The sequence below is a fragment of the Vicia villosa genome, linkage group LG7 (genome assembly GCF_029867415.1).
Source record: "Vicia villosa cultivar HV-30 ecotype Madison, WI linkage group LG7, Vvil1.0, whole genome shotgun sequence".
Taxonomy (NCBI): domain Eukaryota; kingdom Viridiplantae; phylum Streptophyta; class Magnoliopsida; order Fabales; family Fabaceae; genus Vicia; species Vicia villosa.
Window position 1 is genome coordinate 79,293,011 of NC_081186.1, and position 18,979 is coordinate 79,311,989.

The 18,979-nt window shown below is 39.0% G+C and overlaps 1 protein-coding gene across 1 annotated transcript; it reads left to right on the plus strand.

The window, feature by feature from the left end:
- The first annotated feature begins 492 nt into the window (after positions 1 to 492).
- LOC131619442 (uncharacterized) lies at positions 493 to 7,413 on the plus strand. The gene is made up of 11 exons (XM_058890535.1): positions 493 to 836; positions 939 to 1,094; positions 1,425 to 1,571; positions 1,663 to 1,856; positions 1,991 to 2,080; positions 2,180 to 2,621; positions 2,739 to 3,652; positions 3,738 to 4,940; positions 5,546 to 5,764; positions 5,853 to 6,713; positions 6,836 to 7,413. The coding sequence occupies exons 1-11, from the start codon at positions 493 to 495 to the stop codon at positions 7,411 to 7,413; spliced, it is 5,148 nt and encodes a 1,715-aa protein (XP_058746518.1).
- The last annotated feature ends 11,566 nt before the right edge of the window (positions 7,414 to 18,979 follow it).

Sequence of the window (18,979 nt, forward strand, 5' to 3'; positions counted from 1 at the left end):
ATGTTAAACAATGTCACTCTATGTATTTGAAAGTTACTCATGGTTTGATGGAATATGCCTTTCTTATAGGATTCATTTGTTTAACTCATTTATGAATGAACTCATTTATGATGAAACAACCACCTCATTAAAAGCATAGAGACTTTAGAGGTTGAGGTATTAATTGGACTTTTGTCATTACATAGAAATTAAGAATTAATTGATCTTTTGTCCATATTACATAAACTTTTATAGGTTGGAAGTTAATATGTTGGTGAACCTAATTATCTTTGTTATGCATACTATTTATGACACAGTGGTTGTTATTAGATTACAACTTATACTGTTATACTGTCATTGACTGTTGTAGATCAGTTATTTTGGCAAAATATGAACCCAGCTGAGAAAATTGTGTCCGGAAAGAAGGCAAGAGCAAGAAGATCTTTGATTATGAAGGAAAACCTAATCAAACGTCACAAAATTAATCATTAGGACCTGCTTGGTGTGAATACAATGTACAATACTCCATGCCACTTCACGCCAAGACAACCTTTGTCCGAGCTGACTCCGTCGTCTCAAAATAGTAATACAATATCACAACTCAATGTACCGTCTATTCAACTAAGCGGACGTGTTGCCGGTTCAGAACCTAGCCTACCAAGACACACTTTTAGAAGTAATTTGAAAACCTACCAAATTGGCAATCTAGGAAAAAATCTATTGTCAAAGTTTGCTACAACTTCAACCGTTGCGGAAAATGAAACGTACCAACATTCCTCATTGCAATCTGAGCAACAATCATCTCCACAATATAAAAACACGGTCATTGAAGTTGGAAGTTCATCTAATTCAAAGAAGTAAGTACTGTGACTTTACATTCTTAGCCATATATCAACCAATCTTCAAAACTATTGTATAGTGAATAATTATAATATCTTATTGATACAATACCTCATCAGCGGTGCACCGATATCCAAAACAAGCAGGGGCAGGCCTAAAAAACAATTTGGAGTTCCAAATATGGTGTTGAACTTGTGCAGCAAGTTTCCTATACTGACTGGTGCTGAAGGTACCGCCGCACCAACTCAGACGCACAGAGCATACTCACAAGCTAGGTACTTTTTTTCTGTATCATCTTTAACTGCATGGAAGAATCACTTATAATTGTTGCTACACACTGTATGGTTATATATACCATTAATTTGTGGTCACAATGTAGACAATGTTCCTTATAAAGATACAAGTTCAGCATGCGGTTTCACCGTGGTTGCATTACCGCTTTTGATACAGACATCGCGGGTTAACCGAGGTCGCGCAATTAGCTATTATATTGGAGTCTGATCCAATCCTCGAAACAGTCATGCCGAATGCAGTAATTATAATTCAATTGTTAATCTTTGAATGTTATTACCTTTAATAATCTTTAATTACCTTTTAATGTACAGATGTCCAACGCTCCATAAACCAGGTAGGGGCAGGCCTAGGAAAACACAAACAGATCAAAACCTAGCCTTCAATTTGAATAAGCATGTCCCTAACCAAAGTTCAATTAGGGGCAGGCAGTCTATACCAACAAAATCACCGCCTTCAAGGTAACAAACAGCATTCGTAGTACACCATTTTTAATTCGCTTATAATTATATAATATTCATAGTGAAAACCATTGTTCAAACACGTTCGCAGTGCACCATCTTTCACTGGTCTGCAAACACTAGAGGACATGAACCAAAATTCTATGCACGGAGCACATCCGGTATCACAGTCAACACTTATTCCAAAGCAGAGAATAGAACCAACATGTCCTATATTTACACCTACGGTCAATATGGATTTTGATAGCGACTCCGACGATGATAGCGACTATGATCCCTTTGCAAGTAAGTATAATACTTTCTTCCAGCAATTATAACATGTCATGGTTCAATTTTTGTGACACACTTTCTGCCTTGAAGCCAACAGCGTGATTACCTCATTCTAATTGGTGTACATTTACTGTGATTTAACATAACAGCTTATGAATCCGAAGAAGATGTCTGTTTAGACTCGGAAAGAGATGGAGCACCATTTACAATTCATGCGAATGCAACCGTAAATGACGAGGGTATGCAGTTTTTGATTTATTTTGCTACAATAATCAAACTTGTCCTAGGCTGCATGATTATTTTCTAATCTATGATTGCTTCTTTTGTTTCTTATGTAGAATATTACGATATCGGTTCCCCTCTTATCGAATGTCGTTATTGTAAAGCAATGATGTGGTATCAAGAGAGGATGCACAAGAGTTCTCATTCCGCTAACCCGAAGTTTATGTTGTGTTGTGGGAACGGGAAAGTTGAACTGCCACTGCTTAGACAGCCTCCAGAAATACTTGCAAAGCTATTGTTTGATCACGAGAACGTTGTTAGCCGGAAATTTCAACAACACATCCGTGTTTACAACATGATGTTTGCATTTACTTCACCTGGAGCAAAGGTGGACAATCGTTTTAACGATGGACGTGGGCCTCCAACACTAAGGATACAAGGTCAAACCTGTCATCGAATCGGAAGTTTGTTGCCTGCTCAAGGTCAGAAACCGAAGTTTGCTCAATTATATATTTATGACACGGAGAATGAAGTTGAAAACCGAATGCATGGACTAAGGTTATTGCCCCTAACATACTATTGTGGCTGTTAGTTAAATGTTGTCATCTCCCTTTTTTTGTGATATCTAATCATGTGCATTCATTTGTATTAATATTAATGTTTTCTCATGTGAAGGAACAAAGAAAACTTTGATACATTGGTTGTAAATGAGTTATCCAATATGCTGTATGAATGCAATCCTCATGCTAAGAGTTTTCAAATGGCAAAGCAATGGTTAAATAATGGGGAAACTCCAAACTTGAAGCTGCGACTCATTTCCAACAGATCCACAGATGGGAGAGTGTATAATCAACCAACTGTATCTGAGGTTGCAGCCTTGGTTGTCGGTGATATTGACACAGCTGAAATGAGGGATATCATAATGCAGACAAAGGGAGGAAGACTTCAAAGAATTAACGAACTGCATGCGGCTTATATGGCTTACCAGTATCCTTTGATATTTCCTTATGGTGAAGATGGTTATAGACCTGATGTAGCACATAGAGACTTGCCTTTCAAAGAAAATAGCATAAGAAATAGGCTCACAATACGCGAATGGCTTGCATTTCGCATTCAAACGAGGTTATCCGAAGCTAAGACTCTGTTATCTTCTAGAAGGTTGTTCCAGCAATTCCTGGTCGATGGTTACACAATGTTGGAGTCCGAGAAACTAGAATGGCTACGCAAGAACCAACCTAAGCTTCGGGTTTCCAAGTACAACTCTTTAGAGAAAGAGGGTGATCAGAGTCAACTTCCAGGTGTAAGCATAGGTAAGCGAGTTGTTTTGCCTTCGTCCTTTGTCGGTGGTCGTAGGTTTATGGATCAATTATACTATGATGGGATGGCTATATGCAGTAAAGTTGGGTTTCCTGATTTGTTTATTACTTTTACCTGTAACCCAAATTGGCCTGAGATTCAAAGAGTGCTTGGACCTCTCCATCTGAAACCTCAAGATCGACCCGATGTGATTTCCAGAATTTTCAAAATCAAGTTTGACCAATTGCTTTCGGATCTAACCAAAAAGGGTGTTCTTGGCAAAGTACTTGCTTGTGAGTTATTTATCCCTCTTTGCTCAAATTTTGTAGTACTATAACTAACATTGTTCCTAATTATGTTTTGCTCTTCCAATGCTAGATATGTACACCATTGAGTTCCAAAAGAGAGGTTTGCCTCATGCCCATATATTGATCTTTTTGCATCCTTCAAACAAATATCCAGGACCCGAAGACATTGACAAGATCATAAGTGCTGAAGTGCCCGATCCGGAAACACACCCTCGGTTGTACAATTTGGTCAAAGCTCACATGGTTCATGGTCCTTGTGGTTTGGCAAACGTCAAGTCATCTTGCATGAAAGATAACAAATGCACCAAGTTTTACCCTAAGAAGTTTCAGTCTACCACTATAGTGGACCAAGAAGGCTATCCGGTTTATAGGAGAAGAAACAACGGACACACAATTGAAAAAAACGGCTTCATTTTTCATAGTGGTCATGTAGTTCCGCATAATCCAAGTTTGTTGTTGAAATACCAAGCCCACATCAACATGGAATGGTGCAACCAAAGTACTTCTATAAAATACCTTTTCAAATATATAAACAAAGGTTCAGATCGAATTTCTGCCATCATACAAGGTCAGGACAAGAACAACGTTGACGAGATCAAGCAATATTTGGATTGCAGATACATCTCCCCAAGTGAGGCATGTTGGAGGATCTTCTCTTATTCTATACATGGCAGGAAGCCAGCCGTGGAGAGATTGTTTTTTCATATGGAAGGTGAAAACTCCGTGTACTACAAAGACTACGAGCAAGTTGGTGATGTTTTACTAAAACCAAGTGTAACCGAGTCTATGTTTACATCATGGTTCGAGGCAAACAAAACTTATGAAGAAGCAAGATCACTAACTTATGGTGACTTTGTTTCTAAATTTGTTTATCATAAGAGGAGTCGGAGTTGGAAACCAAGGAAACGAGGGTATACAATTGGTCGACTCATTTGGGTTCCTCAAAGCACTGGTGAATTGTTTTATTTAAGGATGATGCTCACTGTGAAAAAGGGTCCTCTGTGCTATAAAGACATCAAAAAAGTTGATGGTAAACAACTTAAAACTTTTCGTGATGCATGCTTTGCAATGGGATTTCTACAAGATGATCGAGAATTTATTGAGGCAATCAAAGAGGCACATCTATGGGGTTCGGGTCCATTTTTACGCAAGTTATTCGTGACGATGTTGTTATCTTCATCCATGAATAGACCCGAACATGTCTGGAGGAAGACTTGGATGTATTTATCGGATGACATTCTTTATGATCAACGGTTATTGGCAAGAGATCAAGGTATTTTATCTTATGTGCTAAATTTGGTTTTCTTTATTTCAATATTCTGCAACATGTCATACGAATCATCCGTGTGCAATAAAACATGGAAATACATATATTTCACTTTGGGTCTGTTACATTTATTCATTATGACATGTTAGCGTTGTAAGGCAGACAACAATTAATGCTTAAAGCTAGATTATCTTATAGTCTTTAAATGCTAGATAACTATGATGGAAAACCGTGACCATCTGCGAAATTGCGCTGAAAGAAACTAATATAAAGTGCCTGGTTTGTTTTATGAAATGCTGAGCACGGATCCTTTTTGTTCACATACTATTTACAACATCTGTGAGACAATAGTGAATGAGGTAATATCAAGATCATAGCCACTGTTATAAATAGTATGCGTATGATATTATTTAGTCAGCTACTGTTTTCGATACGTAGCAAAATGCCATTAGTTTTTTTAGTGAATTTCTTACATCCAGACATCTTTTTTACTTTATTGTTATGCATGCTCTTATATTATATCATTTCTTGTCATTGCTTACATTCATTTAATCTTAATGCTGTGATAAATGGTTACATATTTATATTGTTTTTTCGCTTTAATAACATAGGTCTTACAATGAGCGACGCCGAGTTAAAAGATCGGACTCTAATGGCAATTGAAACACTCTTACAAAATAATAATCGAAGCCTGAAAGATTTCAAGACAATGTCATATCCAAAAGATTATGTCGTCTCCTTTACAGGAAATAGGCTACTCTATGATGAAGGCCAATATGATGTTGTTGCTCAACAACAAATTTATGAGAATTTGTACTCTTCTCTTACAGGTAATATCACTCTATAGTTGCAACGTCAGAAAATATTTGAGTTGGTACCTTTGTTTAACAATCTCTTGGGTTACCCTTTTATACACAGATGAGCAAAGAAGCATTTTTGAGGAAATCATGAATGCTGTCGAAAAGCAACAGGGCGGGGTATTTTTTTTATATGGATACGGTGGGACTGGTAAGACCTTTATGTGGAACACCTTATCAGCAGCAGTTAGGTCTAAAAAAAAAATAGTCTTGCCCGTTGCTTCAAGTGGAATTGCAAGTTTGTTGTTACCAGGTGGAAGAACAGCTCATTCTAGATTTAAGATTCCTGTCCCTACCTTAGAAACTTCTATTTGCAACATTGAAAAAAAGGATGATCTTGCTGGGCTTCTCAAGATGACAGATCTAATCATATGGGATGAGGCTCCTATGGCTAACAAGTTTTGCTTTGAATCTCTGGACAAATCCTTAAAGGATATTATGAGTGGACCCACAAAGCCATGTGAAACAGTGTTTGGAGGTAAGGTTGTTGTCTTTGGTGGTGACTTCAGACAAATTCTCCCTGTTATACCAAGAGGTACAAGATCTGATATTATCCATGCCACAATCAATGCTTCTTATATTTGGGATCATTGTAGAGTATTGAGGCTTACAAAGAACATGCGCTTGCAAACTGGTCCACCTGATTCTACAGCTGATGACATAAGGAGCTTTTCTGAGTGGATTTTAAATATTGGAGATGGGACCATGTGTGAGCCAAACGATGGCTATGCTGATATTAGTATTCCAGATGAGTTCTTAATTTCTAACTTTTCTGATCCAATTAAGGCAATTGTTGAAGATACATATCCTGATCTCATTCATAATTATCTTGATTCCAACTATCTACAAAGTCGAGCGATATTGGCTTCAACAATTGAAGTTGTTGATGATATAAATCAATATATCACAGACCTTCTTCCAGGTATTAAAATTGCACTTAGTACAATTTATGCATGTCAATATTATATACCTTCTGATTAGACAACTTGAACTATATTTTGCAGAAATTACTAAATAAATATACGTCTTTTTCAATTGTTGTAGGAGAAGAGAAAGAATACTTTAGTAGTGATTCTATTGATAAATCTGATGCAACTACCTTTGATGCGTATGAGCACGTGACACCGGAGTTCCTAAATGCTCTTAAAACTTCAGGATTGCCTAACCATTCAATCAAGTTGAAAGTTGGAGCCACTATTATGTTGATGCGCAACCTAGATCAGTCTGAAGGATTGTGCAATGGTACAAGGCTTACTGTAACCAGGCTTGCTGCTCATGTCATAGAAGCTAAGATCATTTCTGGAAAAAATATTGGTAACCTCTTTTATATTCCTAGAATGTCTTTGTCCCCATCACAGTCTCCATGGCCATTTAAATTGGTGCGACGCCAATTTCCAATTATTGTTTCCTTTGCCATGACTATTAACAAGTCTCAAGGTCAATCACTTGATAATGTTGGATTATATTTGCCAAAAGAGGTTTTTAGCCATGGGCAATTATATGTGGCTATTTCAAGAGTAAAATCCAAAAAGGGATTAAGGATTCTTATTCATGACAAAGACAGGGAACCGATGATCTCTACCACCAATGTTGTATTCAAGGAAGTCTTCCATAACATTTGAAAGGTGTGAATTTACCCCTAAAATCTTATCATGTCATAAACAATTATAATTGACCACTTTGAATTTACAAATGTATAGAATGTAATTTTGTTTATGTTATTTTGCTATTTCAGGATGATTTCATTCACTTCATTGAGGAACGTGTGCGATACATTAGGACTCCTTCACAAACTTTTTGGATAATTGTTTTTTTTTTGGTTTCGGTATAACCATTTGTAACACATTTTGTATTGTACTGCTAATTTAAAAACATATCTTTTGAGTCATACCTTAAAACTCCTTCATTTGTATGACATTTAACATGGCTAATGATATATCATTTTGTCCGTTGATTTCTTGGTGTTGGACACAACATCAATAGAAAATTACCCGTGCGACAGCACGGGTCTCTGACTAGTTTGTTTATAAAATTAAATGCAACATTTTGTTTGAAGTATTTCCTTCAAAATAAATGGAATCGTATAAAAGGCAATGACAAAATTGAAGGCAATGACAAACAATAGAATCATATATTTATTTTGTTGAACTACATTCTATGTAACAACCGAGACCAATAAGGACGGAAGTGGTTGTCGATGGAAAGGACATGACAATGAGATACCTCTAGAATCGAAGAAGGCGAGGAGTGATCATCGAATTCACATTGAACTGAAAGGGATTCTAAGACTGTGCAAGTATGAGATTGCTTGGTTAAAGAAATGCTTATAAGGATTGATTTGTACTACCTATACCAACAAGATGCATCTTCTTTTCAATAGTCTAACAGATAAGAGCTCCATAGTTAAACGTGTTTGACTTATAGTAGTATTTGGATCGGTGGCCTTTTTGGAAGTTTTTTGGAATGCATGTGAGTGAAGACAAAACATGCTGAAAAGACTCGTGTTAGTTTGTGGAGTCAGTCGATAATCCTAAAAACAGTCTAAGGCATTACAAATGGTATCGGAGCATACCTCTCCCAGTACGATGTGGTTCAGGGGTGAATCAAGTGGAAGCTGGTGAGCATGTAACACCCGAGGCCAACGAGGGTGGGGAGTGGTTGATTGTCGAATTCACTATTGTCCTCTACTTTTCAGGTACAATGGCTCACAATGTTGAAGATCACAATCTAGTGGATACGATCACTTATGTCAGGCTGGATTGGGTCGAGACAGAACCTTGAGGAATAGCCTCGCGTTTCACCAATTTCTCAGACGAGTCATTTACGATCATAAAGAGAAGTGTGGATCTGTCGGAGGACCCTGGGAATTGGGCAGTTTACCAACCTACCTCGGAAGAGCCGATCTGTACGGATACTTTTTTAGAGAAATGGGTCTTCGGTTGCCATTCAGCGATTTTTAGATCGGTGTCTTTATTTGGCTGGATCTGGCGCCCTTCCAATTGCACTCGAATTTGATCGCCTTTATTCGGGCTTTTGAGATCGTATGCCAGTACCTCCAAGCCGGTGTCATCCTCCATCTGTTCTTTCATTGTTTCCACCTCCAACGACAGTCCCTCGATGGAAAAACATAGTTGGTGTCCCTTAAACACTCAAAGAGACTTTTTAAAGTGTTCACGAATTTTGTTTGCACCTTCAAGGATAAGTATTATTTGGTTGTGCCCGTGAGCCAAGCAACCGATGACTATGTGTTTGAGTCGATGGTTGTGACTGAGGAAGATGGGGTGGTACACCACAACTAGGATGGGAGCGAAGTGACGAAGAGGGTCACGAAGTTCCTTTTTCGTTAGATTAAGGAACATTTTGACCGGAGTATAGATTTTTACACTAAGAAACCGGGCGAGTTGAACCCCGAGGACCAACGCAGTTAAGATATATTATTGTAGTTTGTCGATGGTTTTACCCTTCCTCAGTGGATAACTAGGGTCGGGGAGGCTTTCCTTGACAAGCAGGGCCAAGCCATGTATGAGCCCTAGTTTATTAACACCAAAGCCCTCCTCGAATGTGGTTCTTTTGAGGATGCTAAGTTGCTTTTAGGTAGTTATTTTTCTTTTATCATGTGGATATGCATTTCTTCCTCGGTGTACTAACTTGGCTCGTTATTTGTTATAGATAACATGTCGAGCCTTCAGAAGTGTATCATGGCGATGGCTGCTGGTCAGGGGAAAACCGGAAAGAAGCATCCCAAAAAACTAGTAGCGCAACTCCAGAACGAGCCCAAGAATGATGTCTCTAGTGGCTCTGGCAACCAATCCTCCTTTTCTCCTATTGGAAATACCTCTCCTCTTCAGCAAGAAAGCCCGAAGAAGAAGAAGCAACGCACATACAGGTAATTAGAGGTGCTTATAGATCTCACGGGAGAAGTCCCCACGGTCCAGTTCGAGTTGTCGCCTTACACTCTCAACCGGAAGCTTTTTGAGGGAAGTACTTATTTATTTGTGCCATCGGCGGAGTCATTGGCCAATGAGAACCTCGGCACGGAGGACGGGAGGAATATGGTAAACCAAGATGTTGCCGCCCTGCTAAGGGTGTTAGAGACGAACATGGTCCTTAATGAGGTGTAGTCCTGTTCGAAACGGGATCTGGACAGGCTCAAGACCGTATATGAGAGGCGACCGAGTTGGAGACTGATTTTGTAGATTACAAAGACAAATATCATACCCATTTTGGGATCCTTAGTGAGGTGCGGGCGAAGGACGGAAAACATTTGAGTTGACAGCTGAGGTGGAGGCCCTGAGTGTCGGGAAGAAATGTTCTTATGACAGGATTGTTATCCTCGAGGTCGCTGCGAAGCCTTCCGAGGATGAGGTTGAAGGGGTGAGAACCCTAATGACTCGGATTCAGTTGGTTGCTCAGATAGGTTAGCTCGAGCGAGATTTCTTGGCCGCAGTTGAACTGGGTTTTAATAATGTGGTGGCTTAACTAAGGTCGTGAATGCTGCAGTCGAGCTCATCATCGATGGGATCAGGTACTTGTCCAAGGTGGAAGATGGTCAGATAGTGTCTTTTGTCAGTTCTCCCTCTGAGGAAGGAGAAGAAGAAGACAATCAACCTTGATCTTTGTTTTTTTGTTAATATTTATTTGGCCATTCGTGTATTTTTATGTAACATTTGGATAATGAGGTTTTGCCCCCCCCCCCTTTTGTAATATTGTGTCAGTCGCGGCCCTTGTGGTTGTTTTCCTTTAATCGAATTTAACGTTTCTGACATGCGTGTGTATGTTTTGTTTTTTTACGACCTGCTTGTGTGTACGCCGTGTTTACCAAGTATTTGTTGCTCGTCGTATTGAGTTGTTCGCAGGGATTGCGATTTATTTTTTGCTAAGTGTCCGGGGTCTTGCTTCGACAGTGAAGGGAACTTGTCTAGGAATCGGAGTTGGATTATGGATTGGTAGTAGATTCTAAGGTCTCGGACGAGACCTTGATTTCTGCGGCGTGAACTTCTCAATGCGAGCTGGGTGTCCTGCCAAGCTAGTACGACGGCGACGAAACTCAGTTGAGGTTTCCCTATCGTGTCAATAATATGCTCGTAAGAGAGTGGAAACTTACCTTTTGTTTCAATTTCGAAGCCCATGCTTGTACCCGAGCACACTTCATAATTTAGGGTGTACCGTGTCTTCGTTCGAATAGGGTATGCCGACTATCAGGTATTTGTTCTGATATGATACTGTGGTAAATGACCCGAGGATGTCGAGACCCCACTAGGCGAATTGCCACGGGGATGACAACATCTTGAGTTCGTTGCACGATGCTAGATGCATGTCACTGTGGCGTTGGCATTTGTCGCATTTTTTGACATGTTCCTTCGCGCCATGCTACATGATGGGTCAATAGTATCTTGTATTAAGGCTTTCCCGATGAGGGATCTTCCTCTGAGATGTTGGGCGTTGATTCCTTCGTGGATTTCGCATAGGATGTGAGGGACCTTGGTCTCCTCCACACACTCGAGGAAGGGGGTGGAGAATCCCTGTCAGTACAACTTTCCTTCAAGCAAGACATAAGAGCATGCTTTACGCCTGATTACGTTGGCCTCCTTTTGGTCAGGGGGAAGTTCCCCCATTGTGAAATAGTTATATACTTGGGTCATCCAACAGTCGATGTCGCTGATGGCGTTCTTGTCGAGGATCGTAGAGTCTTTTTCGATGCTTGATCTAGAAAGTATATCTTGGATGACGGACTTGTTTCCACCTTTCTTCTTCATGCTTGCAAGCTTTGACAGGATATCTACTCTGGTGTTATGCTCGCAGGGAACATGTTGGATTTTGGCGGACTCGAATTTTGTCATCCTTTCTCGGACCAGAGTTATGTATTCTGAGAGATTGTCGTTCTTGGTCTGATATTTTACATGTACTTGAGATGCGACGAACTGGAAGTCTGTGTAAATGTTTATCTCTTTAGCTCTCAGCTCCTCGGTCAGGCGCAGTCATGTGAGGAAAGCTTCGTACTTTACCTGGTTGTTCGAAGTTGTGAAGGATAAGGTGAGGGAGATTTTGATTAAGATGTCTTCCTCATTCTCAAGTATGATGCCCGCACCGCTTCCTATCAAGCGGCATGCTCCATCTATGAAGATGGTCCACTTATGGGCTTCGTTTGTTAGAGAGGCCTGGACAGTCATTTATGCCACGAAATTTGCTAGTACTTGAGCTTTAAGGGCCTTTCTGCTATTGTAACAGATGTCGGACTCATAAAGCTCCAGCGACAATTTTAGCATTCTGACTGCCATGTCGAGACGACCAAGTAGTTGTTTTATGGGTTGGTCGGTTTGCTTCAGAATTGTGTGAGCTAGAAATAGTGTCTTAGCCTCCTCACCGCATAAATGAGGATTAGAGTGACTTTCTCGATTTGTTGGTACACGAGTTCTGGGCCTTGAAGGGTCTTGTTTGTGAAGTACACAGGTTTCTACCCTTAGGGTGTCTCGTAAATGAGGGTCGCGCTGATAACTTCGGATGCGACTGCGAGGTAAAGATAAAGGGTTTTCCCGCTGTTTGGTCGGGAGAGTATTGGAGGTTGTGAAAAAACTTGTTTGAGGTGGAGGAGGGCTTTTCGGACTCCTCAGTCCATTCGAACGCTGCTTTTTTGCGAAGAAGTTTGAAAATGAGAAGTGTGTGCTAGGTAGACTTCCGAAACGATATAACAAGGTGAGCATCCTATTTAGGGGTTGAATGGATTTATTCGAGTTATAGATTGAATGATGAATAAGGTCTTGCTTGCTCGAACACCAAAAATGCACTTCTCTGGATTGAACCTCATCTTGCATCTTCTAGCCCGGTCGAAGACTCTCTTCGAGTGGAGTGTATGGTCGGATTCCTCTTGGTACTTGACAATCATGTTGTCCATGTAGACTTCGAACATATCTCCAATATCACCTTGAAGGACCTTGTTCATTATTCGTTGGTATGTAGCACCAGCGTTTTTCAAGCCAAAAGGCATCACATTGTAGTAGTAGTTGCCCGATTCGGTCATTAAAGTCGAGTAATTTTTGTCGCCTTTTGCCATGGGGATCTGGTTGTATCTCGAGTATGCGTCCATGAACAATAACAATTTAAAACCTGCAGAATTGTCAACAAGTCTATTGATGTTCAGTAAAGGATGTGCATCTTTAGGGCAAGCCCTGTTGAGATCGATGTAATCAACGCACATTCGCCATTTTCCATTAGATTTCTTAAAGAGTACAATGTTTGATAGCCAGATTGTGTACTGAGCTTCTGAAATAAAATTAGTCTCTGAGACGTCTTTTACAGCTTTCTCGGGAGACTGCCTACGCCTATGTCTATGGTGGTAGGCGACCTCGGGGCATCTCAGCAGCACTCCACGCGAACAGATCAACATTTTCCCTCAAACAGGACTTTAGTTGCTTCCTCGTGAGGCCGGGGAGGCCGATACCAATCTTCACCCCTTTATTGGGATCATTTCCAAGGAGGATGGCTTCGAATTCGCCATATGGAATTGGGCATCGGGAATGGCAAAATCTACGTTGTCATCTGGTGTCGAGGAGGCTTCCGCTGTTAGTGTCGCTCCCTTTTCTTTCTTCTTTTAATCCTCGAGGTCATCCTTTGTGAAACGGTTGTCAAGGTCAATTGAGTCGACATGAGGCATTAGCTTCGGAACCCCTAAGTTGTTGGGTCATGCAGGCTTGTTGATAACTTTGGATGGCAGGTTGATGGCGTTCATCCCTTTTGAGGCCGTTTCGAAGCACATCATCGCAACTTCAATATCCCCGTGAAGGGTGGTAACGGGCCCCTTGGGAGTGTAGCATTTCATCTTCAGATGGGTAGTGGAAGGCATCGCGATCGGCTCGGCTAGAGTTGGCCTCCCCAAGATGCATTAATATAGAGAAGGACAATCTATTACCAGAAATTGAACTTTAACTGACCTGGAGGTTTCAACTGCTCTGAAAGTCATAATCAGCTCGACGTACCCTAGGGTCTTGTGGTCGTGTTGTTAAAACCTTACAGATTAGAGCCTATGTAGGGATTCAGGTGTGACTCATCGAGGTGCAGGGTCTAGAACAACTAGGAGTACATGATGTCAACCGAACCCCCCTGGTTGATCAGGATGCGGCGAACATCAAAGTTGGCCATGTCCGCTCTTACGAGCAGATGAATGTTAGAGTTCGAGGATCTACCAAGGAGTTCCTCACGGTAGAAAATGATGGGAGCTAAGTTTCCTCTGCACTTGTCGAGGGTAGAGATATGGGTCGAGGTTACATCTATAATTTCTTCAAATTTCATTTTCATCGATCCCACTATGAGTTTGTTGAATCCCCCGCGGGAGATGACCATGGTGGAGAGGAAGGTTTCTCATACACTGTGTGTTGACAAGGAGGGAGGATGTTCGCCATTGTTTGTGAGGTAGAGGTCCTCAGGTCAGGAGATTCTCAATACGACCTACATAGAGTTGGCGGTGTCGTCAAAGGGTGGCTTCTCCTTCTTGACCTTTTTAACTTCTCGGGTTTCTTGCTGAGGAGCTTCCTTCCTTTTAATGTATTGTTTCAAGTGCTTGTCTCTGATGAGGATCTTGATTTCATCCTTAAGGTGGATGCATTTTTCAGTGACGTGTCTGTGGCTCCTATGGAACCGACAATACTTGGTCCTATCAGTGTTGGGCTTGGGCAGGGTCTGCTTAGGGAAACAGACTTTAGCCTGGAGGAATTATGAGCTCGCGCACTCTGACTGAATTTGCTTGCGAGAAGCTACCAGTGGAATATATTCAGCGAACCGGTCATCAGGTCCTCTTCCCTCCCGAGGTTTATGGGGTTTCTCTTCCCTTCTTTTTTCCTCCCTGGCGAGATGTAGAGTCATCGTGCCTCGGGTTTTGGGGCTCTTCAAGTGTCGTGAATCCCGAGCATTGTTAGCAACTTCTTTCTCCTCGTACTAAATGTAGGCTTGAGCCTTGAGGAGGAGAGTGTCGAGCGATGCTGGAGTTTCAATGTCGACCACCTTGGCGAAGTCACTATGGGGGAGTAGTCCCCGCTCAAGCAGGTTGTTAGAGGCCAATTTATAGATATATTTGTTCATACTTTTGAGGTCTTTTGCAACTTATAGTATGAATTTTAATACTTAAATTTTCAATTCATGTAAATAAATAAAGTTTAAGTTTATGTTTGTATATATGTAGCTTCTTTACTTTTCCTTTGCATTTAGTAGGAATTTTTGGAGATAGCAAGTTTTGGGACTTAAAGTGTGAAAGAGGAGAGCTTAGAAGAGGCAAGAAGTCCAAAGCAATCAAGCAAAATCCAGCAAGTGCGCTAGGAGAGGCCTTGGCAGAGAGGAGCCATATTTAAGAGCTTGCTTAGCGAGGTCAACTTTGAAGACCAGATATTTTCGTGAGCTCGCTTAACAAAGTGGGTTGGCTAAGCGAGATTTCACTTTTAGGCACTTGTGATTAGTGTAACGTCCGGAAAAATAATTATTTGCTTAATTTAGTCATTTGTGATATTTATTGAAATTTTTGTGTTTTAAGACGATTTAGTCGGTATTAATTCAGGATAGCGGATCGATATTTAATCGAAAATTTTAATATTTTTAGTATTATAAATATTAATGAGTTAATATTTAGCGTTTTGAGAATTTTTCGAGTAATTAAGATTAGACCAGAAATATGAGACATTGAATTATTAGAGGATTATATCTATTGGGCCTAATTATTAGAAGTAGAAGTAAATTAGGGGTGTTATTTTCTTAAGCCCGTTAAGACATAAGATAGTAAGGGTGTGGAAAGAGTAGAGACATTATTTCATTAGTTCATTTTCGAGAGAAGAGAAAGAGAAGAAAGGAGACTAAGAGAGGAGGAGAATAAAAGTCAGGGTTTCAAGAAATCAAAGAGGTAAGGGGGATAGTCCTTATTATTATGGGTTAGTATGATTGGTTCAATGGGTAGATTAACTTGATTTAGGGATTTTGTTCTTCTAATTTAGGTTTTGACATGTTAGGTTTTGTTGAGAATTCATGAAATTGTTGTTAGAAACATGTTTTGATGATAGTAATTGGTACGTTGGTGAAATTGGGAGATGATTGAGAATCACAAATTGGTATATATGTATATTATCACAAACCAATAGCTCTATTCCAGTGGTGTTATTCAATTATAGACCCCTGGTATATATCAGTAGAGTGTGCTACCTTTAGTGTGTTACCTTTAGTGTCTTACCCTTTATAGTCCTCTAGTCTGTACATTGGATAGATCCGTATAGAAAATTAATGAAAATGTTTTAAAGTCTTGTGCTATATACCACATTTGCGAATTAGAATCATATCCAAACGAATTACACCATTAGGACTCATATTATATAGGTTTTGCTAATTATTTTTACAACATGAATGGGAAGCATGAATGGGAAAGTATGTAGTCTACCATAACGTGATGTTAATGTCTCAGCATGTCAATATGGTTAAACTACATTGCAACTTGTATAGTTGTATTATATATGCTTAACAGTAGCATGCCTAGAGGATTTAAGGTTTAACTTCAAAGCACACAAATACTGTTATGAGAAATTAGGAACTTAGATTCAATTAAGCCTTTAATATTATTATAGATAAATAATTGAGTTAATTGAATAATTTAAATTATTTTCAATTTTGTTAGAGTTATCAATAGGGTTGTCAGAGTTGCTTTCGAGTTGTTTAGAGTCAAATCTGATAAACTGAGAAATTAAAATTGAAGTTATTTGACTCTTTAGAGTTGTTTCATTATTACTTGAGTTAGACTATTAGCCAATTAAATTCATAAGATTTATTCTTATATGTTTAGAGTTGTCAATTTATGATGTCGGTGTTTACATTCTCGTTGAAACTTTATAAATTCATAACTTTCAAACCGTAAATCTATTTTGAGTACCGTTCGGAGCGATAGAAAGCTAGCGAAAGATTCTTTCCGATAAAAATAATTTTGTTGGCATTAGGTGATTTAATCATTATGTGATTGTGTAAACTGACATGTATGTGTGTATATATATGTTGAGAATTGGTGATTAACAGGAATAACATTGTTTGAATTTGGGAATCGTAATTGATTATCGGCCTTTATATGTGAATGATATATATATATATATATATATATATATATATATATATATATATATATATATATATATATATATATATATATATATATATGTATATGTTGTGAATGTTATGTACAATTGACGAATAATTCATAGAGTTGGATTATCGTGGTATGCAGTAAGTTAAGATTGATGAGATAATCTTAATTACATATATTATTGGTATTTGTACATACATTCATAGCATGATCGATTTTATGGTGGAAGCGGTGAAACTGTGGGTTAACATGGTAAGAGACGTTGATCCTTAAATGGAAATAGGAGTAGAAGACGTGATCTTAATTGGAGATAGGCGTATTGGCTTTGATCTTGTCCGGATCGGAAGCGTGGCTTGGATTCTAGATATTGAATCGGAAAGCGGTGAAACGTTGGGTTCACATTTGGTACCACATGCATAGAGTCACATGTCTTGCATTGAGTCACATTTGTGTTATGTGATGTTTGAATATATGCATTTATGTGATTGTTATGTGTGTATGAGATGTGATAATTGAATTTGGTAATGTTTGCTACATGATTTGGTGATAAATGTGAATATGTGATAATTATGGTTTATGTGTATATTTGGAATAAAAGTATTGGATCATTTTTTAGTCAGTGCTCTGGTCATGTAACACTGGGTTGGGATTAGTAGTATTGAACTCATGTTTTATTTTGGATATGTATTATGATATTATCTTGTGAACATGTATGTTTTGTTATTTGTTATTGAGAGGCCATAGTGCCGAATATCTTGGATATGAAGTTATACTATCTTGTGGATTATTATTGAGATATGATTATGATATGAGACATGATCACTTTTTAAATACATGAGTATTTATTATTTCCGCTGTGAATGCATATTCTTGATGAATTATGACAAGTGAAAGGTGTTACCTTGATGACCAGGTGTAATTGTATATTTGATGATGAATGGTGTTGGTTTTTGAAAGCTTTTAGTTTTTGTAAACGTTGATGTGACGCCCTTTGTTTATATGCATACTTATTTACTCTGATTATATGTTAAATATTTGGGGTATTAGAAAAGGGTGTTACAATTAGGCACTTAGAGATATTTTTATGGCCTTAATCTTATCCTTTCCACCAACTTTTTCATAACAACTTTTTCATAACAACTTTTTCTAAGACACATAATAGAGAGAGAGAAAGAGAGAGAAGAAAACATCTTTGGATACTTTTCATCAAGATTTCAAAGCATCATCCATTTTCATCTTTGATCTTTGATGCTAGTGAATCTTTTTTTGTTGCTTGTTGTTGAAGCTACCATGGCCATGGCCACTTCCTATCTTACGGTGCACTCGAATTCGGGTGTAGGATTCATCTTCCATTCAATGCCCAAACAACCTTGAAAAGTAAAGCAATCAAAATTAACAAATATTAGTGAACTAAACTCTAGGGTAACCCCTCTTTTTATTAATCCCCATCAGAGTCGCCAGTTCTGTAATACAGTAGGAGAATTGACTTTATTATTTTCGCAAACAAAATGTTGCGGTAAGCAAGAGTCGCCACCGACTTTTATTTTATCCAATTAGGAAAGGTATAAAAGAACAGGAAAGACCTTCTTTGAAAGATATTGAGTTCGGGGGGTAGGTTATGCAAAGGGAAGGTGTAAGCACCCTTTGCATCCATGGTTGTCCATGGGCTCTTAGCTTTCTTAGCTCACTTGTTTGTTTGAAATGTTTGAAAGATGTCGTGTGTGTTTAGAAAAACAATTTGATTTTGAGAATGTCTAAAAAGACAACATTAGAAAACGGGGTGTGAAAAGCATTTGGTTTGAATTGTTGTGAGCAAGCACTTAAGAGCAACCTACCCTAAGTTCGAAAGGTCTTTCCCATACTTTAAAGTTTTCCTTGGGCGATAGTACTATACATACCATTTGAGGGTAGGTAGTCCTATACATTGGATGTGCGGGTCATCGAAGGGTCATCGAATCGTCATAGGGATTATCCATACCATAAAGAGGGTAGGAAGTCCTATGAGATGTGAATAATCATAAAGGCAACATGTAAGGATACCTTAGCATTCGAGGGACTATCATCATTTATCGAGGCAACATCGAGGGACA

Bases quoted from the DNA above. Each gene is read 5' to 3' on its own strand.
- LOC131619442 (XM_058890535.1), top strand. From the start codon at position 493: ATGTACAATACTCCATGCCACTTCACGCCAAGACAACCTTTGTCCGAG. The intron at 2,081-2,179 runs GTATGCAGTTTT...TTTCTTATGTAG, and splicing joins TGCAACCGTAAATGACGAGG to AATATTACGATATCGGTTCC. The intron at 3,653-3,737 runs GTGAGTTATTTA...TTCCAATGCTAG, and splicing joins TCTTGGCAAAGTACTTGCTT to ATATGTACACCATTGAGTTC.